The following is a 25102-nucleotide window of genomic DNA, read 5'->3' as shown; positions in this document are numbered from 1 at the left end:
AAAAAAAGACGAATCTGCCCCCATGGCTGTCTTGGACAGATTATCGCGAATGGTCACCGCTACTCTAATTGTCTTGCTTACTATGGAACTGAGAGACGCGGGTGGTTTACAGTTGTCTCTCAGAACCATGTCGGGGAGAAGAGAGTTCTATTTTTGCAGTTCAGCCTTGTCTCTACCATACGTGAGAACGGCCGCACTAAGGCAATCTACGTTTAGTGGGCAGAAAGATGGAAGGTGGGATCTTAGAATGACTTTTTTTGTCTAATGAGAGGTGTCAGATGAAAATTCATTAGCACAGAGCGTCCAGATCTATAGCAGTACGCCTTCCGACTAAGAAAAATTAGGCAAAATCAAAGGAAATCCTTTTTTAGCAATTTATTTCATGAGAAAATTTAGTTGTTCCGGATTAGAGCGTTTTGCTTCTAGAACTTCATCGTTGGATCACAGCGGCAATTCATCTCTATAATTTAGTAAAAGCAGTTCCCGTACGTAGGCAGTGTCCTCTTGCCTCGCCACTGGCGCCGAACAAACAGGGCGAATTTAGCGCTTATCGTCACGCAATTCGTTCAAATAACATCGATGATCCTGAACGAACTGTTGCACATTTTCAAGCTGCCTGGCTCTTTAAAGTATCTTGCAGATTTGGTGCTTTTCCGCAACGTCCTTGGCTCGAAGGTAGGGAAGGATGAAGGGGTCGATCTGGTGCGACACTTTGGTGAAGAGCAGCGGGTCGTCAGGGTTGGCGCACTTGACCGGTCCTCCCGAGACCACGCCCTCCAGGGTCCACGCGCTGCCGGAGTTCCATACAAGCGGTCCCCCACTGTCGCCCTGCAGAAAGAGAGAAGTGAATCAGGAAGCCTTTTTTTTCTTATCGTCAGTGGTATAAAGGGAGAAGAAAGAGTACAGCAAAGGCAGGGAGGTTAAACAGGCAACTGACTGCCAGGTTGGCTACCCTACACATGCAAGTGGGTATACGGCGATTGAAAGGGAAAGAAAAGACAGCGCTATGTGATGGCAGACGGAAAATGAGGAAGAAAATCAGAAAAAAAGCTGAGGTTGGAAATGGAAAGTACAAAGACTACAGCGCGCACAAAAAAAAAGCGAAGCGGCATAAAAATAAGCAGGTAAATCAACAAAATTGGCGAACAGAATACTTTGCTTGCTAGTGACGTAAGCAATAATAGTGATAAAGGCAACGGTAAGAGAGTAGCACGTAGAATAATAGTGGTACCTAATCATGATACATTATTTATCATCATCACCAACCGCAAAAATAGCAGGATGGTGATGATGGTAGGTAAAAGTGGCCAAGATAACTGCTTAATTATAAGCGACATGCCTTTCGTTCAGACGCCTGCAGGACAAAAAGTTCGTGTAGATCTGGGTGGAAGGGGATATTGCTTGTATTCACTGGCGAGACACGCATGCAGGCAACCGTGTGAGTGCGCCGTCACTCGTTACGTCGGGCTCCGTTGGATGGCGGTACTTGTCCGTGCTAAGCACATAACTGTGCTGCACGTGAACAAACTCTACCTCACCGAACGCAAAGTATTGCCTCAAGTCTAATGTGAGTGCGATTAATAACATCTGTGTTGACACCACCGTTGAGAATCGGGTTGAAACGGAGCAGACGACGCATGCCGGCGTTTTTTTAAATGCTAATGCATTTCTTAGCCGCAGGTTGTCTTGCGTCGTTGAGCGGCGTGCGCCTAGCAACAGCTGTGGCGCGAGCCTAGCAACCGGAGCAGGTGCGGAGTAGCGGAGGGCAAGGGGAGAGGAGGAGCGCGCTCGGCGTGTGAGGGCGCTCGCATCGCGGAGCTCGGGGCGGAGAGAGAGCTCGCGCGCGGCCTGGCGCGGGTCTCTCTCTCCTCTCCGCGTACCCCTCTCCGCTCGCTGCGCATATAAATGCAGGGAGCGCGCGCCTCTCTCCGTGACTGCTTGCCGACTGGCGCCTTGATAGCGATGGAAGTCGGTGAAGTCGAATCCCTCGCGACAACGATACCGCAAAGAAGAATTCGGTGCACCCAATGCATTCGCATTTCCGCACGATCCGCTTCGGGGAGGTGGGGGGATTTTTTTCTTCGGCGTGCGATCGCAGTTGCGTAAGCCGCGCCATGTCCGTGGCGAATCGGTAGTTGTCAGTGTTGCCAAGCGAAGAAATTGGCAGTTAAACTTTTCAACGAATACGTATAGGACCCGGTGAATCCTTCAGTGCGGTTCGCGGAGTTTCATAATGGGGACACGCACACATAATGTGGTCGAGGCCCTGGCGAATTTCTCAATTTGGAAACAGAGGAGAGAAAATATGTTGAAGCCTAAGAAGAAAATGCTTTGCATAGGCCCCATTGAGTCTGCTGCGATGCTAGGTGTCTTATTAATGCTAACACAGGCCACTCGGCATCCGCATTGTGTTTTATTGTGCTCGATTGTAACCCGCCCAATTTTTTGTCAATACCATGGGAGCGTCGACCGTTTGGTTGTTCAGCGCCGTATGACGGAGTGACACGGAAAACACGACGAGAGTTGCCGCATGCGCACTAAGCACTGGCTGCGACGGCCGTCGTCTGCTAGGCTCTTTTAGGAGCTGAGTGCAACTATTAGCTTATCACACTGCTCGCCGTCTTTTTGTTCACGAGACATCCCGCTGCTCGAGTACTTCATAAACCACTAAAAAACTCTCATTTGAGGTATGCTTGTGGAATGCTTAGGCTGCTGCTATTAGTCACTTTCACTTTTTCTTTATGCACGTTTAGCGGCTGTTCCTCAGGCAGTCTGATAACCTAAGGAAGGAATCCGGGGCAGCGTTCTGCTCTTAAAACAGCCTAGCAGACGACGGCCGCCGCTGCCGGTGCTTAGTGCGCATGCGGCAACTCTCGCTGAGTGTGTGGTGTTGCTCCGTTATACGTCGCGCATACACAGAATGGTCGGCGCTCCCACGGCATTGATAAAAATTTGGGCAGGTGTACAGGCAAAAGAAAGTAGATTATAAGAAGGGAGTAGAGTTTCTCGCGTCCTCTGTACACGATAGCCGATGGATACCGAACAAGCGCACAACATCGGGACTTCAGTGCGCCAATTGAACGTTTTGCCGGGATTTCCTGGCATCGGGACTGGTTTTGCTAGAATAGTGGGGAAACGCACCATGCGACAGGGCTGCCATAATGAGAAATGGAAAAAATCGAGCACCCTGAAACACGGCAGCTGGCAAAGCAGCGAAGCTCTCCCCTATACCTCTTTATTTCCACCTACCCTCTTCACGCAACCACATCAGTGCGAATGGTAGGAAGGGTGTCATATTCTGGTGGCAAATTGTCCCGATATTGTGTGCACGCACGCACGCACGCACGTGGTTTCTAACCGAGCTATCTACAAACTCCTGCAGTGGAAGAGTAGTCGCCGATGGCTGATATGGTACAAAGACGGGGAATTACCCGTTGCTCGTATAAAAGATGGTGGCGTTTCGAGGAGCCTTGTTGCCATCTGCGGCTAATCTAAGGGATTACTATCGACGCAGTACATAGCCAACCTGACTTCGGAAGGAAGGTGACGTCTCTCCGGCAGCAGTGCCTATTTGCGACTGGCAGGTAAGGGTTATTAAATGTTATGAGTGGCGCCTAATAGGCTGCTTAGCTGTGAGTAAGCTGACCTTGCAAGATGAACCGAAGTCGTGTCCTGTGCAGAGCACGCTTTCAGGAACATTGACGGCGTAGTCAAGGATGCAGGTCTTGTGCCACATGGTCCGTGTGCGCAACTGCTTCAGCTGCGGTGCGAGCTCGTCGCTGCCGGCTTCAGGGGAGATCGCGAAGGGAAGAAAAAACACAAAAATACGAAGAAACTGTAATTTAAATTTCAGCTACGTTATCTAGCAAACGATGACGACGCCCATTTTGATGAATTTACAGTGAACTCCAAGACACTCCGTGGACCTGGGAGGTTGCACTGCAGATCAGTGACCATATTCTATGACCCAGGGAGCAAACAGTACAGCTGGCGAGGCCCCAGGATACCACGTGACTCAGATTTGTGGTCTACGCTGTGGGGTTAGGCGATGCGAACATGCAGCAACCCAGAATCCCACCCTTATCATTCGTCAAAAGGATGGCTTTTAAAAAATTATGGTGTGGAAGCAGACCCACAGAAGCGCTTTACTTTTACACCCGGCTGCAGAATATATTTTTAGTAGTAACATTACTATGACGCTAATTGTCAGCGAAAATCATTTTGCTAAATAATCAGTCAACAAATATGTAAATGCAATTGTTTTTTGGTTTCGGCCCACAGTTAAAGGAGATCAGATTGCAATATGTTTGCAGGAAAGGTATAGGAATATGAACTTTAAGTACTTTTACATGAATGTTTTCAGAAGAGGTATAGTGCATGTTTTCAAGATAGTTATAGCAGTATAGACTTTACGTGTGTTTACATGAAAGTACCTTTAAATTTAGGTACGTTGACATGCAGTAGTGGTTAGGTACCTTTACATGAAAAATATGTACCCCGAAAAACGCAAACAGGCTGAGGGCTAACAAGAAAGTACACATGCCAGAGAGAAAGCACAACAAAAATATAAAAAAGAGGCAAAGAAATAAATCCCAGGAGAGGATGAAATAAGAAATGTCATTACAGATGTACGCAGCAGACAAATCAGGCATCAGAAAGTTCATTTTTAAGATAACTCTGAGTGCCATGCTCTGCTTTCTTTGGCTATGGAGGTTGCTAGGGAATTAGGAGCGTTGTCGGGAAATACACGTAAAGTATTGGGGCATGTTTGGTCTGTGGAAAGGAAACATACACAATTAGGTACATTTTGTTTGAAAGCTATTCTATCCATCCCGATCGATATGAGACCAATATTCCCCAACACGAATACCTAGGGTTTCAAGGTAGTCCAAGAAAAGGAAATTACAAAGCTGTGAGACGACTTAGAAAGATTGGAATGCTGGTGGAGGCACAGACGACAGGAAAAATTAGCATAGTACAGGCATACACCACTTAGTACAGGAGAGTGAGTGAAGTAATTTTGTCTCAGCGAGCTTCAGGCGCTGATGGTTGGGCTACCCCCCGCCCCCCCTCCCGGTGGTTATACCCTGTTTAAATATCATTTAAAACTGCCGCTAATAGCAGTGCAAGAACTAGAAGAGTTGTACAGCATAGATGCAAAAGGTGTTTTGGTGAGGTGGCACGCGTCATTACCCTGATATGAAGGGGATGAAATAAACAGTAAAATCGGCGAACCTGCAATTGCTTCGACTTGTCCTGAATTACCTCAACTTGACGTTGAAAGCGCAATCGACATTTACAGGCTTGTTGAGAAAACTCAACTCTTTGGCATTCTTAAAGCAATATAAAGTATGCTGCATAATACAGCAAAATGGCGCCACAAGTCTTCTATAAATACAGATTCACAAGTGGCTCTCTGCGCGCTCAATTGAACCTTTTATTTCAGCTTGACGCCAGCACTATCCTTCGATTTCCTCGACATCTAACATATTAACAAATTAAAGACCGCATGGTAAGAACACTGTTCACACGATGCAAGCCACAGGTAAGAACTTGGAGCATACCTCTTCCCAGGAGCGTCCCTCCAAACCTCCCATGTCGCCCTTACTGCTGTTATATGTGCTCACTCGGCTCCTCCAACCAATCGACCACTCTGATAATGGCAAAAACAATATCAGCCATACTAGTACCTCAGTCTCTAAAGCCTAACATCTTCTACTGGCTTTATGTCAACCACGAGAAGTGTACCCGAAGTCTTCGCAAATTAGGCGGAACGAAACTCAGTGTACATGTTGCACTGATAATAATTAGATATGTGTCCATCGTAATCCCAAATACTTTTTTTTGAGTATCTGTTATTTCTCATTTAATATGCTAATGGCAACCCTACTGGGGCAGGCAAAATTTCCAAGAGTAGCGCTCCGGCACATGAAACTGCCCACCTACAACGAGTAAGGTGCGACTCATTTCCTGAAACTATATTGTCCCCGATGCCTTCATTGATGAATTACAGAGTGGTACTTGTGTAATTATAGGTGTAATTAAGATGTAAATGTGCAATTAGAGAATTGGGAGGAAATCATTTTGAATAGCTTTGAAATTACTCTGTGATACATTCAATGTGTTCCCCTACTCTACAGACATTCGAGTGACCCTTCGGAGATTTCCAAGTGTCTCTCTAGACCCAAGCACAGGGTTGTCTGTCTAAACGTCCATCCGTTCTTTTAGCCACACCCATATTCCATTGTTCGCTTCGCAGCCAAGCCCACCGCTCTCACGTTGGTGTTATATATTTCATTCACTCATTCCAGTTTGGTTTGACGACAACCAGCTTTAGCGACGTGACGTTGAGAACAATTATCGTCGCCTAGATTTTGAAATAAAGAAGTTACCAATTTGAAGAGCTCATTGTAAGAAATGGATTGAAACGCGTAGATGCAATCCCCAATAGGAGTAGTTGACCTGGCTGGGGTAAAAAATAACGCCCAGTTACTCTCCAGCGTAGTCAAAATTGGCAGCGGAGACATTGATACAACAACGGAGGCTGGAATTGGCACCGGTTTGCCCGAATTTAGTAGCAACGCAGTGTGAAACACTTTGGCTAGTTTACAAAACATGGACTGCTGCAAACATCAAGTACCATAGATCTGTTTTGGCCTGTTCTAGGTAATCTGAGCTTCGACGTCTGATCCAGGAGGCACAAATACTTGGAAAGCAGTTATTGCGCGACAGCGTAAAAAAAGTTAGCGAAATGATGTGAACGAGGCAGCGATAATGGCCAGCCAATTCGTATGTCGAATGATGCTATTCTGCCACGTTGGGAAAGCTTAACTGCCCCGCAAGGAAATTTCTATCATGATCAAGCGTTGCTAGGGGGTCCCAGAGGACATCTGAAGTGAGACATTTATAAACCCGAGTCGGTTTAAAAGTGCATGAAAGCTAGTCATTATTCCTTAAACCATATGCCTGCCATACTTGTAAACAGCACACATGGAGTGAATTCAGGTTTTGTCACGCTGTTGCTCGATTTCTTGGTATGTCATGTTTGAAACTTGAATCCTTGTGGTGTGTTTTATACAATCTCTCCTCTACCGTGCGATGACTCAACGAAACTATTGTGCCTCGGTGTGCGAGAATGGAAACGGAAGATTGTGCAGAGGGAAAATAGACAAAGGCACGACAAACCCTTGTGGCGTCCCCAGCCGGTGACGTAGGCATCCGTATTTTCGGGAAGTTCATGCATGGCTTTGGGCAAGCAGACAGGACCAATGGTTTTTGTAAAATTGACCGCTTCTTTCAGGGTCAGGATTGCAATATCGTTCTGCAAAGCACAAAGCCCTGTTAAGTCACACCCTGGGATTATATATACCTGCAAGGTCACTTGATTGGTTCCCTTCGTCAAGTTATAGTCTTGTTTCTCGGTAGCCACTCTCTTATCTTGGTGGTCTACCGGTTAACAGTTCCATGAAGTGGATGACCAGCTCAAGTTCACTGCTTCTTCCAAAATTGAGCTGTGATATTTTTACGGGACTCGTATTTGACAATGCCCCACGCGCTATGACCCAAGACGGCCGACGACAACGAAGCGGCGGGCGCGCACCTTGCGCGTACGCTGTCATGGCCGCCATGTATATAATGTAAATAGATCAGTCATCATTTTTATTTATGTCTCGTCTCATCTTGTTATTCTACAATTTATATGGCTTACATTTTCAGTCGCATTAAGAGACATTCCTCCAGGCAGGGAGGGGTTGAAGTAATCTCCCGATATAATGACGTTTGGTGCTCTCAGCAATACTTTGAATGCACCGACAGTAAAAAAAAAAAACAACGGTGTGACTTTACACGGGTACGTGTATTGTTAGTGGCAAACAAAGCAGATAGTTCGCAGACATTCTAGCACTCGCGAAGGTTTACCCTTCTGGTATCATGCCCTTTTTACATAATATTTCATTGCCCTAATCCGTACTTATATATACCTACCTATACACCAACGTTAGTTATGTTCAGTGAGGAACGAGCGAAGCGGCAATGCTAGAATAGGAAGTTTGAAGCACAAATTTCGAGACTGAGGTTCGCTAATGAAAAGTGTAGCGTCGGTCAGGTAGCTGCTACATTGATTTGCATCTCTGAAATTTTATGCTTCACCCGCCGTGGTGGCTCAGTGCCTAAGGCGTTGTGCTGCTGCGGCCAAGAACATGGATTCGATCCCGGCCGCGGTGGCCAATTTGCAGATGGACACGAAAAGCGAAACTACCGTCTGTCGATTCGCATTCATTACCCCCAGTTGGTCCAAATTAATTCCGGAACACTCCACTACGGCGCACTTCATATCCCAGGGATAGTTCGGGCACGTTGGACGCCCACAATTTGAATTCGAAATGTATGCTGAAAGAATGGCTTTAATCCGCGCTACACTGAAAATAATCGCTGCCGGTCGGCATCAGCACAACGTTTCGGAACGACCAATGCGCGGGACGGAATGTGCGAAGTTGGCGGATTGTGAGGGCAAGCGTGCGATTAAAGTGAAATAAATGGGATCTACGCAGGGACAACAGTGCACTTGCACGCCTTGCGCTGTTGCCACAGCACAGATTTTGTTTTTTACTCTAATTCTATGCTGGGCGTTGTCATTTGCCAACTTTGAACATTACGTCACGCTGATTGGTCTATCCGAAACGTTGTGTTGAAGCCGACCCGCGGGAATTTCTTAGAGTGTAGTTGGTAAAAAGCAGCAAAAAACTGTAAAAAGCAGTGCGAAATTTGACGAAAATGAACGGAAAAGATAGAACCCAGCTGCATGTCTGGACGGTACTTGTTTAATTTCGAACATGTTTCCACCAGTTATTATGGACTCAGCACCAACCATAATAGCATGCCAGTATTTCATTGCACTTACTTTACAATTAAAGCGGAACAATGCGCAGTGTTGGCTTACTGTGTGGGGCGGCTTGTATTCCTTGTGAAAACAGACTTCATCTACTGCAACGGATACAGCTTCGGCTTCCACACTGCCGCGGTCATGGGCTCCCAGATGAATACGGAGCATTTTCGACGTCTTCTTGCTGAAACGACGGACCAAAATTATCCTGATCCCGTACGTAAGTCACTACCACCATGAACAAAACGAACAAATGTCAGCTTCTAAGTTGCGCCGCAGACTGCGGCTCAAAAGCACAGCACACGACTTGCTTCGTTTTCGCATGAGAAAGGTTTTATCGGTGAGTTAGGCGTGAACACAGCGTTGCACGGGACATTAGAATCACTGGCGCTGCTTATCCCAAAGCCCAAGATACCACGTAAGCTGAGTCCCTTTGTCACACAGTTTGTGCGTTAGGTGAAAAAGTGATCCCAGTTGATTGCGGTACATTTTAATGCTAAGCACTTCTGGCCACACCACGCAAAAATTCGTTTGTCACAGTTTAGTTAGACAACAATGAGTCAATGACATGGGCCACGGCATTCATATTTTATGATAACACCGCTTACATCGCTCCTAGAAATGTGTCTTTCCAGCAAAGCATTTGCGTGTAGTAGTGAAGCCGACTTTATAAACGCTTGATGTCACGTAGGCCTCAGCGTAACAGTTTGGTTGCGTAAGAAAGGAATGCTCTTACATTTTCACCGTTTATATTGCCCTGGAATGAAACGTCTTTTTAGCAGTGCGTTTGTGTATAATAGAAAATGCGCGTTTAGAAAGCCTCGGTGTGTAGCGCTCCGTTTTGTGACTCTCCTCGGATTTTACAAAACACGAAAGCGTATACAGTAAAAGCTGGTCAGTTCGAACTCGACGTGGACCATAAAATTGTTCGAATTAAACGGAGTTCGAATTATCGGGCGGGCGCTAGAATGAATGGACATCGCGCCAGACTGCGTGGGCAGAACACAACGAAGCCACGTCTGACATTGTTATCGCCAATTATGCGCTACAACACGCTCGTTGTGCACGCCAGGTGATCGCAAACCCAGACCAGTGACGGCGGCACAACGAAAACCTGCAACGGCATTCGCCGGAGCGCTGAGGGCGGCGGCGCGGCGCCCCGCTGCGGAAGCGAAATAAGCTGTCGCTGCAGCGGCTGCAGCGTAGGACGCGCGCCACACTGTTGTTTTTCTGTTTCGTCCTTTTGCATCTCAAGTTAATTCGATTTGGTTTGGGTTCGCAACACATTGTAATCACTCTAGGCCGACTTTTTAGGCGAGGAGCGATGGAAACTATACTCGGGGGCAACTTTCTGTGGCAATGCAGCCAAGGCTACGAGCCGGACCACGCCTTTTCACTGCGCACCTGGATGTAGTTCAAAAAAAAAAATAATAATTGGCTGGCGGTAACCTCAGCAAGTCAAGAATATTTAGTTCTTATGTTTTAGACTTGCATTGATAATACCTCTAAATTGCTAGCCAGAATATATGAGAGAGAGAGCATTTTTTTATATTTTCGGATATTTTTGGTTACGACTGTCGCCGCTAGCATCGCAATGGTTCCCTCCCGAAAAAAAAAAAAAAAAAAAACAGGGCGTTTTTGTCGACGGCTTTCGACAGCTCGCCGCTTCATTCTCCGCATAGGATTTGTAGAGCTTCACTGTCTAAACAAACGAAGCGAGTGGTTTGCAAAGTGTACGTCTAAGTGAGACTGATGCAACCGGGACCCCCACCGTTTTCGCAAATCCGTTCGGTCAGCCAGTTTCCCGGCGTAAGCGAGCGTGTGCATAAGCATGTGGGCATGCTGCTCTTTCGGTATTGGCGGTGAGCGCGACCACGGGCGGCGCTGCGAAGCGCGCCTCCGTGACGTCAGCTTAGGGACTCTCGCATTTGTCGTCTGCTTCAGTCGGGCTCGCTCTCCCTGCTGTTTCTTTGCACTCGGTTCACGTCTGATTCTTCTCCGCACCTTATTTTGCGTGTGCGTAAATTTCATCATAATAGACTTAAAATCGCATACACTAGCTCAAGGCGTGAGTTGAAGTATAGTTTTGGATACCGCTACGGAAGAAACATTGCCTGCGTCACCCCATTCCTTGCGGAGCCGGTCCTGTGCGGAGCGTGAAGAGTCGGAGCTGGGCGTCAGCTTCTGTTATAAGCAATCTTGCGAACAAAGGTAACAGCCAGCTGCTAGTAACCGACAACAGCGAAAATACAAGACCAAAACAAATTCCAGGTCTTCGGGGCTGTCGGTTTTGGCAAAAGGCATTACGATTCCCAGTAATGATTTGTAAGGTAAAACAGTTTGTACAACCTTTCCTAACGCTCGAAAGTATTGTATCACATCACTTTAAGTTGTCATGGCATGAAATTATGCCGACATGCACTATAGCGCGCAAAAAATGTAGGTTGAGTTCCAAATATGTGTGCATAGGCGCGTGCTCGTTTTATAACAGGCTTCTAACCAGTATGGAGGTTTATTGAGCAAAACGAGTCACGTCTACGGTAAAGATACAGTAACACTATGTTTGTTCAGACCTGGGTTGATATTTCGGTTTCATTTCTCACAGCCATATCGCCCCAATGGCCGGATATGCGTTATAAGAAAACTGCACTTAAGAGGAGGAGGAGGAGGAGAAAACTTTATTGAAAATTACAGTCGAGCTGATTAGTGGGCCGGGTCCTCACTCCAGGACAAGTGAGTAAAGGTAATTTTCTTCAATTCATAAAACGCCATCCCAATTAGACCTGGACTTGTTCTTTACGCCTGGAAGGGTTGGAAAACAATTAAGAGCTGCTTGGAAATATTAATCGGTTTTGATTCTTGTAAAATATGCGCGTATACTTTTTATTACGTTCGTTAGTGAGAATATAAAGCCTTTATCACTGTAATCATGTCATAATTGTTCGGGTTGAGAGTCAGTTCGTTATGATAACGGTGGTTAATTACAATAGAAATTCGTAGCACGAAAGCCGCCTTCGAGTACTCTGGACAACATTGTCAGGGGCGAGATCGCGGTGGCGTAGCACAAACCTTCTCCTGGTATTTGCATGTGAATAAACAACGCACGCTGCGTATATGTATCTTCTTGCACGCAGCCATAACGAAAGCCAATTTGTGAAGAAAGGAACGTATGCCACACAGCCTGAAGAAAATATCGACACTACCTTTGTGAGCCTCCCAAACATCCCCTACCCTATTAATAAAATGTTTGTGACGGTGCAGAAAAATGAGTGCGTTGTGCACAGTAAAAAACATTCATCTGATACAAGTCGGCAACAACGAAAGAAATAGAAGACAGCCGCTTTATTTCCTGCTGTGCGATGCGAGTGTAGGGGCCCGCTACTTGGTACGTAGCATTCGACTTGAGTCTTCATAAGAGCATCTCAAAAATACTGTATGGAAGCCTACGCATTTTGAATGCTTACCGAGGAGCTCTGGGCGCTGAACAATCGTAAATAAGCTAGAAAGAACGAGTTACACACGATCTTCTGACCGATGCTCTGTTCTCTCTCCTCGTGTGTTGTAAACTTGTGGGGGATACAGCTTGAAATTATTCAGATGTTTCAGAAGCTGGCACAAATAACTGAATTACTAAAAATAGGCTTTTTAATGCACTAAAGCATCAAAGCGGGCGATTTCTAGCGCAGGCACTGCTGGGCACTACTGCCCCTCACAAGCGGAGCGTAGCAGACGACAGCGGCGCGAGTCCCTAAGCCGACGTCAAAGCCAGAGGGCGCCACTCAAACACCTCACCGCCAATACCGCGACCGCGCTATACTCGGTTACAACTCAAGAACGGCACCACCTCATGTAGTGTATCACTCCGCCAAAGCGCCGGACCCGTGACGTCAGTGCGCGCGCGTTTTGAAAGTGGTTTGCTATGAATGCGTGATATCGTCTGCCTTGTCTCACGCAGTTTGTTTGCCGTCACCGGAGTCGTTTATAAGCATATTAAGTCCAAAAAATCACGGGAACTTCTCACGCCATGTTCAAAATACTCCCAGTACCGCCCTACTTGCGCCGCGCGGAGAAACATCCGGCTACGGTGATAAGGCACAGCGGTTAACTTCCGGGGCCGTTCTTAAGTTCTCACCGAGTATAGGTACGTACGCCGCACATGCCGGTGGTGCCGCCCAGTAGAAGAGTTTACAGATCGGTGCATTCCGTGAAAACTGCAGCGCTTACAAAATTCACTTCTTTTCTGAACGATACACAGTCCACAGTCGGTCTGCGTTCTCCAGTTCACGGCCGCTCGGGCCGTGTCCAGTCAAATCGTTGGCCTGTGTTTACAAACAGATGAAGCGTGTGGAAGGAGACGTCAATATGTCTGCATGATCGGTGATCGTGGTTCAGCGCGTTCAACTACGGAGCTTATCCGAAGAAATCAACTGTATCAAATGCGTATCGCCCACGCTGAAACTGAAACCAAAACCAGTTTATTGGGAACTACTTTGCGCAGTAACACAAAGCAGTTAGCTTTACCCTCCTCCTCCCACCGCAGCTTTCGCTCCATTGACACAGAAAGTTGTCCCCTAGTATAGGAGATCCCAATTCGAATTAACCGTTCTGGATACCGACGCGTTCGAATTATCGGGAGTTTTTTCCCATTGAAATGTGCAGGGCTGTTCCGGGACCAGGGCATCAGTTCGAATTAACCGGAAGTTCGAATTAACCGAGTTCGAATTAACGAGCTCTTACTGTACGTCTAAAAAACAGCGGGGGTACAGTTAAAATGCTTACCTCTCTTTCCCTTACCCTTAGATGAGTTTCGGTGTAATACATTACAACAGTAACGGACACTGAATTTGAAATGCCCTTGGAACAAGCTGCCTATTGCAGCTGCCTCGGGACTTATGATATCGGTGTCACTGCATATAGATGGATCCCGTATTTCCCCAGCCATCCTTTAACCCACTCATTCCTTCCCGTCACTCGCGATCGTTTTTCCTCCGGGCAATATGTAAGTCCGGCCACTTGCTGTGCCGTCCTTTTTAAAAAACCTTTGCTTCTCCCCACCACCCTCCCCCATCTTTAGACTCCCAGCTCGTAGTTAGCGCTCTCTACCTGGCGGCGAGAGCCAGCAACTGCCCCTGTCTATTAACTTACCTCTATTAAATTTCACGACGTAGAGAGCGAATTATCGATTGACTCCTCTGAATGTTCTCTTTTTTTGTATTTTTACGCACTTATCTTTGTAGTAGGTGAGGAGGTAGTTGATCAGGCGAAGCGGCTGACATTGGAAGCTTTGCCTCATTTTGCGGCTGCTCGCATTTGCAGGATATATGTGCTTGTACTATCCGTCAAATAGACAGTTGACAGTCAGCACTTGCCCCGTGTGTCTTCTAAGTCCTTGTCAAAGTCCGGGCTGTAATGTGTTTCATGACAGAGCCACCTAGATTAGTTCATGCCCAATCAGGTCCGTTTGTTCTGCTCCTTCGGGACGCGACACACGCACCTACGGCAGCGCACGTTCGTGATATCAGCTGCGAGGTTGTAAAGCGCCACCACACGAAGGCCGGATGATGAAGAAACGATCTCTTATAGTTTTGTTGCATCCCCTACAGAAGGGCAGTGGTACGAGTCTACGCGTTCAGCAGTTTGCGAGATTCGGATGACGGGACGTGGAGGCCAAGTGGATAAGGAACTTGACAATACGAAGCAAATGTCTGCAAGCATGGCGGCTGGCTCGGAACATTTCCCTCGAGATCAGTACGACCTTTCTGTAAAAATGATTAACTTGTAAGTGCATACTGAAACGAAACACACTCTTGCAAAGTGCCGCTGCATGCATTTGTACAGCAGGAGTTACGTGCCACCGTCGCTTCGCACCGCCCTGGCACGCCTCCAGAGTGTCTTTTTTGCCGTCGTCGTCGTCGTCGTCGTCGTCGCCGTCATCATCATCATCATCATCATCATCATCATCATCATAATCATAATCATCATACCACCACAATAATAATAATAATAATAATAATAATAATAATAATAATCACCACCATCATCATCATCATCATCGCCACCACAAACAGCCTATCTACCCCCACTGCAGGGCAAATGCGTACATATAATCTCCAATTACCCCAGTCCTGTGCTCACTGCGACCAATTTATCCCCGCAAACTTTTTGATCTCATCTGCCCATCTAACTTTCTGTCGCCCTCTGTCCCGCTTACGTTCTGTAGGGATCCACAGTGTTACCTTTAATGACCAACGATTATCTTGCATTCACGTTACATGCCCTGCCCACGTCCATTTCTTCTTAATTTCTACTACTGCAGTACAAATATATCTCATGAGGGTCAGGCACGCTGTGCCGTCACATTCAGCTACTAACCACGTGGCCAGTGCCTTGGTGCGACGCACCTTCCACCAAAGCTTAAATAATGCTATTTCATAATAAATGGCACTGGCAGAAATTTAGATTCACTTCGGTTACCAAAAGGCGATATTTTGAAACAGCGATGGTAGCATCATTCAAGCACATGTGCGCAACAAACTCTGCATGTAAAGGACTCACAAAACGACCCGCCTAATAGCTCTCTTTTCTATGCTAGAAGTGTTGCTATAGGCGATTACTAGTCTGCACCAGCGTTCCCTCGTCCTCCCGGTAAATTATGTGTAGCTTGCATATCAATGTAAGAACAGGGTAAGAACACCGTCATAGATGTGCCCGCAGCACAGCAACAAGTGTTAGGTTAGCTTCCTGTGTCAGATAGCAAATAAATGCTCATGGAGTGGGAAGCGCAGTGTTAGAGATTATGAGAAATGCCGCATTGTACAACAGCTTGCGGAAGCTACGCATGAGAACGTGTCCCTAAAAATACAACTGACATCGAGATATAAATCGACTGGAAGTGCTCTAAATGTACTCCGTCGTAACTGCAGGGGGCAGATGTGCAGATGCGTCACATTTTTTTTTGCCTTCCACTGAAGTCTACCATTACGGCGACTTTCATGGTTCGGCGCGATGAGGAGTTTACCACCGTTATTATACATAGATGTGCTTCAGACTTTTCAAATAACGATGGCTTCGCTGGCATTCAGGTACTTACAGCAAGCAGTGCGCAGCCGTGATGACATGCCTGTCTGAGATGAGTGCGCCGGAACAAATGTGCTTGGGGAAGAGCTCGTTTGTGAAGATTCCGGCGTGCCATGGCCAGCTCCCCGGTACGGCCACGCTGCCGCCGAAGATGCGGTCTTCCTCATCCAGCTTCGGCGGAATGGGTGTCTGGCCGCAGTTCGCGTCGTCCGTGCCTGCGCGCGCGGTCGGCGAGGGATGAGGGATGGTTTTGGGAATGCTCCTACGTGGGGTTTCCGGCGTGGAACTTGGGGAATCGCAAACAAGGAAGTAGTCGTTGAGTTGATTCTTGAAACAAGTTTTTAGATTAGTACTAGACGGTGCAGTTCCAAGGCACCTCTTAATTTTAAAAAGGGTTTTGCTGTTTGGGCTTCTATTCTCGTGCAATTATATTGCCACAGTAAGATGGATGAACACTGGTACATTTACAAATGCTGGCCAATTAGAATAATGAGTCTCGATAGACGGAAGCTCGAAATTATCGTCGGCCCTGCTCCGAAAACTGTCTCGCGGACGTAATATACTGCCCATGCGGGGAGTGCTGCCATTACAACTACCACTGCGACTTCTGGTGAAAAGGAAACCGAGTTAGGCGAGGTTCTTTGATGATCAGAGAAAAATCAAGAGTGGGGGGAAGTTGATACTGTGCAGAGCTGCCGCATGACCTGTAGCGAGCCTTTAGGGAACGTCAGAGGGAGGCCAGGCGGTACAGAAGAAGTCCAGGGCTCTTCACCACAGGCTTACATACTGCGAGTGAAAAATGAAAAAAACTCATACTAACGCGTAAGACGTGAAGGCAGCGAAGCTTTGCGCAACCTTCACGACCATCACGAAGGTTTAAGTCCCCGATTGCAGCCGATTTGTTTCTTCTTCGCAGCAGCAACGACATTTACTCCGATTGCTACAAGTGTGAGCTTTCGTTATTTTTTTGAAAGTGATAATCATTGAACATCTTCTTTGAGGGGCGTACGCTATGACGTGTCTTTCTTGTTCCGAGCAAGTGTTGCTACAATTACGGCGGACGCTGGATTTTTTTCGGCGGCCAATATCCCAAGTGGGTATGCTAGGCTTGCAAACGTGCGCCCATGACGCAGGGCGGTCGCCGCCAGGCACGCGCACACGAGCGCTCGGCATTTTCTCGGTTTATTTAACTTCCGGGTGGTCGCCGAAATCTTGGCCAATCTCCCTAAGTGGGTATGCTTGGCTTGACGAATGTGTGAACAGAATGCTGGACGGTCGTCACGAGGCACGCACACACAAGCGCTAGGCCTTTTTTTGGTTTTGTTAACTGCCGGGCACCCATGCGCACTCGGCAGTTCTTTGGTATTTTTAACTGCAGACACGAAGAATTACGGTTTGCCAAAGAGCTTCGCTCTCAAAAAAAAAAGAACAGATCAAATTGCATGCAGCCCCTGCGAATGTGAAAACCCTTAAGGGAGTAAGAATTTCGGGAAGATGCCACGTGCCGCTTAAAAAAAGTACGTCGGAACCAAGTAAAAAGACAGAGGAATACAAAGCGTTGCAAGGAACGAAAAAGCAACAGATTTCTGCAGCAGGAGCAACCGCATCTACTCAACTGGACTCTTAGCAAACGAGCTGTTTGTGGGAGGGCCATTTTGGTAATAAGGAGATAGCTGCATGTAAGTGGCTCACTGCAGTGGTTCTCAAATTGGGGTCCGCGGACCCCAAGGGATCCGCCAGAGCATTGTAGGGGTCCGCAAAGGCTCCCTGAGAACTTTTCACCCACTATCTTTTTCTCGATTTTGACAGCATATTCTTGCCACTCAAAATGGTGGCTTCGCCGCATTACATGTACGTTTAGCTTCTCCGCGTAGCACATATTTTAACATCTTATTTTTTTCACAACACGACACCTATGGGAAGAGAAAAAAACAGACCCACAAAAGGCAGCAGAAAATTGTTTGACATTATGACACCGATCAACGTACCCTCCATCGTCAGTCCCCCATCACTTTCGCACGGCAGTCATGGCTGAGAACCCCTGCCTTATTGCACTGCTCGGAGGCAATAACAAAGATTCTGGGTTTCCTTTCGAAGAATTATCCCGGGAGATTCTAAAGTTTGGAGTGGGCGAATTAAATATTATTCCCTGTATTTTCTGCTCCTGGAAGATTTGAAGTAGAACTGCAGTGTATAAAGCTTCAGATGGTCAATAACGTGTCCCGGTGGTTGCAATGTTGCGCGACTGCTAACGAGACTTTATTAAGAGCACCTTTATCAAGACCTTATGCAGAGCTCACGTCTTAATAGTCACCGGGCGGATACTCCGAAAACAGTCTCTACAGCAGTCACGTAACATTTAAATGAACTTTTAAGTAGAAGTGACGCTTTAAAATATTGGAAGTAAATATTTTCGGTGAGGTTGGGTTCTATCAGCTGTGAACTGCTGCTGACAGCACATCTTTTTCTGGTGCAAATTATGCTTCGTTGATTTTAAAACTTTAAATTTTTTTCATGATAAAAAAGAATAAGCGCAGTGCCTAATTGTCCACGCATTTGAACGCCTTTGGCTTGCGTGTAGGGAATTTCTAATTTCTGGGCACTTTCTATCTATACCTTGTTTGTTTTAGATCGGTAATTTTAACAGAGTTATTTACTGCCGCAACACTAATGCATAAATAATGGGCGAACGACTGCATAATCAAATGTAGGACAACAAAATAGTATGCTTCCGTCGAGAAAGTTAAAACATTTTTTATGGAGTTGTGTTTGCGAACCGAGACAGCGGAGGAAAATAGAGCTAGGAAGAAGAAGGCCGAACCCGATGTTAGATTTGGTTGCAAATGTTGGTTCCAACGTTTTCCGCTCTTAAGATTTTTCTAAAGCATGGATGATTGCACGACGTGCTAACTTTACGACTGTACCTTTATGCGAAAGACCACATTGTTTCACACGATTTCGTGTGGTTGCGTATCCACCACTGTTTGTTTCATCACGGCGTGAAATTCACGGAACCTTTTGTTTAGTGAGCTACCGCTGAAAGCTTAATCATGAGCCGAGCAGGGAACAATCGACAACCTTGGGATAATGGTGGGTGTTTGCTTTGGACTAATAACGCGCACCGATATTGTGACCGATTATCGCTTTTAGTACGCTTCTGCGGAGACGGGTACTTTGAAAATTCTGCAAAAAGATGTTATGAGTAATTTCATCTGTCTGTAAAATCCCAACGAGAAACACAAAGCCCTAGGTAATGTTCCCTGGCGAGCAAACAATTCCATGCCTCCTCTCTTGTTTACGGGACATTATGAGTTATTCGCAAGTTTGATCTACAGAAAATTTTGCCTCGTATACTTTGAACGTAACGGATACTGGAAGAAAAGTTAATTGGCGTTTATGATTAACAGTTGTTCGTGGAAAATTGGGGAATGTTTGAGGCGGAAAGTGTTGCATTCGAAGCCGGTTAATACTAGCAACAAAGGCTTGTGAACAGCTTTGGTCTGATGGCGTGGGCGGATATATAACTGCAGCCTTTCATAGCACGATCAAGGAAGGTGGTTTGCGAGGTAAGCTGGCGATGAGGTACCGTATGCTCGCACCACTCTCCATAAACAGGCTTCACGGCAATGTCGATAGATGAAGTGCGTAACGCGGTATTAGGGAAACGTTCGGAATTTGGAATTAATTATAAACTAATCGTCAATACTTAGCTGCAAAAAAGTTATACCGCAAGAGAATCTACAAAATGTGCCAAAATCTCCCACAAATGCACGTTCTCTATTTTCAGCGGCGGCTGCTCATGGCTGCTATTTTTATTACACAGTTATTCCTGGCACTGCAGGAAGCTGTAAAAAACCGAGGACGTTTCGTTTAGCATTTCGAATTTAGTGGGAAGCTACTCCAGGAGGTTAAGTGACAAAAACTAGCAGTCTTTCAGAGCGTGAATAAATATAGAAAAGATAGTGTTATTCCTTCAGATAAAAACCTTTGTGTTTACCGTATTGCCTCCCAGTCTTTTTTAACAGAGGCAGAAAATAGGTGCAGAGGAACACCGTTTATGAGGTGGTCGTTAGTCGACCGTGCAGACTGCTACCATTTGTGGACGAGTACACGAAAAAATTGCGCATGTGAAACAACAGCAACAAAAGCAAAAAATAAGACAGACTTCTGCTTGCCGTTGCAGGTAGACTTGCTGCATTCCTCTAAAGGGTTTAGAGCAATTTTCGGCCCGCGATGTGTGTAACGCTATGCTGGCGATGTTGTGGAATCATATAGTCGCGAAGAGTTAGGTTTTCCCTTACTATGCAGATGCAAGTGCCGACAAAGCACCGTTACTGTTAACGTAGGGCAGGGTTGGATCACTTTCTTAACTCCTAGGTGTTTTGAACGCAACCCACCATTAGCGTGGATTACTACAACAAAAGGTCAAAATACACAGCGTAGGTCAACTCACCAACTTCGTACGCAACCACATTCGTCGCGAAAAATGCAAACAGTAGCACAGAGAGCTTCATGGTGACACGGGGTGAGAGATGCGCAGGGAACTGCCGCTTGATGTTGTAGGCGGGAAGCGCTACAGCTGGCTTTATGGCGTAGTTTATCTTGCCAATCGCTATCTCTTGATAAGACGCTCCAGGGGCGCGACATCTGTCACAGCATAATTACGTCAGCACAGGTGAAAACGAGCTTGTGGACAGCCTCGAACTCGATGCCATGTGGTTTTGTTCTCACAATGTCGTTGTGCCACTTGTGACCTTTCTGTATAGGCCCAGGAAAAAACTCCCTCTTTACCAGACTTGCGTCCGTGGAAATGAAAACGCGGTGGTTTCGACTTCTGGAAAACGTTTATTCCCGGTTCATTTCGTCTACATCGTGATTGAATACGCGGAAGTTCTCAATGCTAAGTATTTCAACACATCTGCTGTGAAGGCCGAAATGAGCAATTTATATCGTTTACTAAGCGAATAGATGTGCGTTATAGAGCAGACCTTCCGAGAAAACACTTGGACAGCTGGAGAAGTACACGGATTGAGGCGTTGTTCATAGGATATCTTTCACACGGTGTAGGGCATTATAGGCAGGCAAGGAAACGTGTTAAAACGCGACCAGGGGAACAAAAATTCATTGATCGAGAGGCCGCGCATTCATCTCGTGATGAATTGAAATTGCACGTAATGCCGGCGCTCACTGGCGTTTGACATAACAACTTCGGAGGCTCTTAAAATTTCTCTAATGATGGGAGGATGCGTCAGCACCGCTTCTTGTTAAATTAAGTCGCTCATTTTGGTGCCCCTAATTTCTTGCTGCTGATTTAGCGCTGCTGAGTATCTGACATCGTCAAGCACGTAATAACTCATTTTTTGTAATATGAGCATGCCCTGCTGCAAAACACAATGCTTGAGAGCCGGCTTTATGGAGACCCCGCTTTGCCCCGGGCTCCTTAATGTCAGTTTCAATACCTAAAACAAATGCATTGGTGGGAATAAGGTTGGTGGGAGTGAATATAAGCCATTATCGAAATACGAACGTTTATAAAATATTTGAAAGTCCATTCGCAACGAATGGGAATTTTGACGAGAGATTTCTGGTCCACTTAGTAATAACACGGACCGCGGGAAGGCGCGGTTTCCTCCGACTGACCTAAGGAGCGGTTGAATGCTGGTCTTGCATGATGGCAGGCCGCATTAACACATACTGTGATCAAACAAATACGGAAGTAGTTGACGCACATACTAGGAAGCTAATGACTGCGTGAGTACGCCGTCAGTGCTGTCCTACGAGAACGAAATACACTTCTTCGGCCTGCATTTTAATGTTGTTTTTTTATAGTAAAGGAAAAAAAAACTAAGAAATCGAGGAGGGGAATCGGAATTGCAGGGAAGAAGTATGATGACTTCGGGTTTAATGGCGGAAGGCCGACAAAGGCAAAGAGCGCCATGACAATAGTCAATGAGACCAGAAGGATTGGTAATAAAGGCACTAGTTTAAAAACTTTTACTAAGGGGTTGGTGTATACGGCCATAGTTACAACATAGAGAGTATACTAAAAGCAATGGTGTATAGGGTCATATTTAAAAATAGTGAGTGCAGGCACCTAAGGTGTAAAGCCTCAGGTTACGACAGGGAAAGAAGTAGCTACTTGTGAAAGTCCCGAGGAAGTCCTAAATTTATGGGGATGTCTCTCAGGGCACTTGGGGGAAGGATTGCGACCAATCGTGCGCTACTTTTGTGACACCAGTTTTAGTCGCGAAGAGTCCTAGGTCAGGTAGAAAGTTGGGGTCATAAAATGCGGGGGTACTTTAAGAGAAGCACGGAAAAAAAGCATTATGAAAGACAGAGCGGTAACAGGAAATACGAGAAGATGTAGCCATTGGCGCTAACATTCGCGCCAACTACAGTAATCGAGGTCTTTGCTCGTGTTTGCTGGGCAGCGAAGCCGGAGGGACAGACGGGTGGGGTAGCGCCTTGTAGGCAACGTTTACTAACCGGACAGGTGTTATTCACTTTGCTTTTGCATGTCAACCTTTACACGTGCGCACCCCTCAGGCTCTGTGTTTGTTCCTTGATGTGTTTCTAATCAAGAGAAACAAAAGCTGAACGCGGCACCGGGGGATGATAATCTATCAAAATGCGATTATATACAATCGTAATGGCGGCGGTGGTGGGTATGGTATAAGGGACGTCAGTCCTGCTTGACCAATGGATGTAGCCACCACTCTACCTCTGGCGTTCAAGTAGGCTTAACGAAGAAGTGCTGCTACACGAGGGTAACTGCGTGTGCGCACTTAGAACGTGGTGGCATCCGGAAGCATGGTGATCTTGGGGTGATGGTTCCGATGGATGCGTTGGCATCTCTGCCAGCAGTGCGATAGCGGTTGTCTGACAAGTTTGTGCTAACGAGCAGAATTTAATTGACTCTCCCTCTCACCCTCTACCGTCTTTACCACTATGCCATCTTGTCTGCTTTCACCGAAGCTTTGCGCTCATATGGATAGCTTCGGCGCGTTAAACACCACAAAAAATCAAATCAATCCTACCCTGTAGTCTTTCGTTTATCCGACACGGGCTGTTCTGCTCAGTTTTCTCCACGACGACGGTAAGAGCATGCTTTGCCTGCAATATCATGCATAAGGTTGAAATGTACCTCGTTTGACATATAGGGAAGTCCCCAGGCTTAGTGTTCGTGATGGACAATTTGACGATGACTTATTCTAAATTTTAAGTGTTTTACGAAGTGTATTTGTGCATTTACCGCTCTTGCGCTATGCGAAATGTGGCGTTTGTGAATTGGTCGTACAATTTTTGTCAGTTGTTTCTCCCTTAAACGAATTCGCTCAGTTTGAACTACTGTTGGGCCTGCCGTTCGTGCCACGCGCTAAACGGCTCCAGCGCGAGCCGTTTTTCGATTTTGTTGTTAAAATAAACGCCTTAATGCGTTTTTTTGTATTCTGCCGTATAAAGTACGCCTTAGTGTGTTTCCAACTGAAACTACAGGGATAAAATAATTATGCATTTACATTTTATTTCAAATATATGCGTAATGTTTTCTTATTGCTCAACAATGTTGACAGTAGAAATTATAATATGAGATTTAGTGGTTTGTAAACGTTTTGCCTCTATAGAAGTCGTGTTAAAGAATTTGTGTAACCTTTGACCGGGCGGCTAAATCAAGGGCTAGACAGACAGACAGACAGAGAGACAGACAGACAGACCAAAATTTTCGCGTTTAAAGAGCCCAAGGAAGACTACCGTGTTTATATAGTAACAGGGAGAAACACTAAGGTAGAAGCTTGGGCGTGTTGGTAAGACATTCTTTTGAACAGCGCAAGTAGACGAGGACGAGAAGTGGACAGGACACAGCGTAGGACACAGCGCAGAAGCGGACAGGACAGCGCTGTGTCCTGTCCACTTCTCGTCCTCGTCTACTTGCGCTGTTCAAAAGAAGGGAGAAACACTTGCCGCTGTGCATTTCCAACAGTTTGCAACGCGTTCCATAGCGCGTGCATCGCAAAGCACACTCGCAAGAAAATGCCCCGGAATTAAAAATATCGCCCGCACTTTCAGTTGGCTGTCAGCTTCCATTACGGCAGTGTTGCAGCAGCATGTATAGCAGCAGCAAATATGTTTAGCTATTCAGTACAGAACCATAAACACACGAACGTGACTTTGGATATTTGCTTGGTGATTGCCACAGCTAATTTCAGCTTCATGAGGACATTTGTGGCATAATCTAAAGGGTCTTCAGTGTACTTTGGCATCAAACCTAGCAACTAGATAACAAATCGCAAAGCATAGTTTTCCTCGTGCTGTGAAGAATAATTCTTTGAAAGTGCATAAAAAATATTTAAGCTGTGCATCATCTTTGGACAATAGTGTGTAATCATGTTGTAACGGTGAAAAGAACGGCTGAGGATAGTAGCGATGAAAGGAACACTATTTTCAAGCGGACTTGTTGACCACAATTCAGCTGCCATGGTGCCAAAGCAGTTCTTAGTCTCCCTTTCGTCTTGATTTAGCGCGTGCTTCGCTTCGCTTCACTCGGTGTGAACAGCTGGGGCTCCCTGGCGGCATCAATAATAATTCCGTGGTAATATTGGCAGCAGAAAATAAACATGGAAGAAGTTCAGCACAAGACAGGATGAGCCTTGCCGTGAATTTTCCTCTGTTTCCTGTATTTTTTTTGCATTTGTTCCCATAATTCCCATCACTAACAACAAACTAGCTCAGTTGTCCTCATATAAAACTTGTACAACACTTTTGTAAGGTATTCGCATGATACAGTCAACTTTAAGTAAAGGTTGATAAATTTTTGATGAGGTAACAGATTATTTTATCTGAAATTAAAGAAAAAACCAGGGTAGGAATCCAAACGAGCTGATATGTGACAAGGTTTTATGTATTCGCGTACACATACAGGGCTACAAAGGACAGTCTATTAGTTGTTGAGTTGTTTGGCGGGTGCAAGCTTAATCCGGGCAAAATGTTTCACCCACTTTTTAGTGCATGATGAAACCGGCAAGTACGACTTTTTCAAGCATCTTCGCTACCATACTCTGCATTCAACTGGCAGGAAGCTTTAAGTAATACTGAATGATTTCGGTTACGCGTTTATTGCTTTTCGGGGGACAACCCAAATTCCCCCAA

The 25102-nt window shown here is 46.1% G+C and overlaps 1 protein-coding gene across 1 annotated transcript; it reads right to left on the bottom strand.

Moving 5' to 3' along the window:
• Window positions 1-369: 369 nt before the first annotated feature.
• Window positions 370-20564, bottom strand: LOC144166174 (chymotrypsinogen A-like). The gene is made up of 6 exons (XM_077695773.1): window positions 20412-20564; window positions 15972-16173; window positions 8939-9065; window positions 7186-7321; window positions 3647-3786; window positions 370-828 (listed from the first exon to the last, which is right to left on the bottom strand). The coding sequence occupies exons 1-6, from the start codon at window positions 20470-20472 to the stop codon at window positions 625-627; spliced, it is 870 nt and encodes a 289-aa protein (XP_077551899.1). The 5' UTR covers window positions 20473-20564; the 3' UTR covers window positions 370-624.
• Between the last annotated feature and the right edge of the window lie 4538 nt (window positions 20565-25102).

The sequence above is a fragment of the Haemaphysalis longicornis genome, unplaced genomic scaffold (assembly GCF_048455015.1).
Source record: "Haemaphysalis longicornis isolate Haplotype H1 unplaced genomic scaffold, Haemaphysalis longicornis Haplotype H1 scaffold_16, whole genome shotgun sequence".
NCBI classification, from domain to species: Eukaryota; Metazoa; Arthropoda; class Arachnida; order Ixodida; family Ixodidae; genus Haemaphysalis; species Haemaphysalis longicornis.
This window is presented reverse-complemented; position numbering and strand designations above follow the sequence as displayed.

What these genes read in the sequence shown, in the direction of transcription:
- LOC144166174 (XM_077695773.1), bottom strand. Translation starts at nt 20,472, where the DNA reads ATGAAGCTCTCTGTGCTACTGTTTGCATTTTTCGCGACGAATGTGGTT. An exon ending in TGTGGTTGCGTACGAAGTTG is followed by an intron (nt 16,174 to 20,411) that starts GTGAGTTGACCT and finishes CCGCGCGCGCAG; the next exon opens with GCACGGACGACGCGAACTGC. An exon ending in CGGCTGGGGACGCCACAAGG is followed by an intron (nt 3,787 to 7,185) that starts GTTTGTCGTGCC and finishes TCTCCCCTGAAG; the next exon opens with CCGGCAGCGACGAGCTCGCA.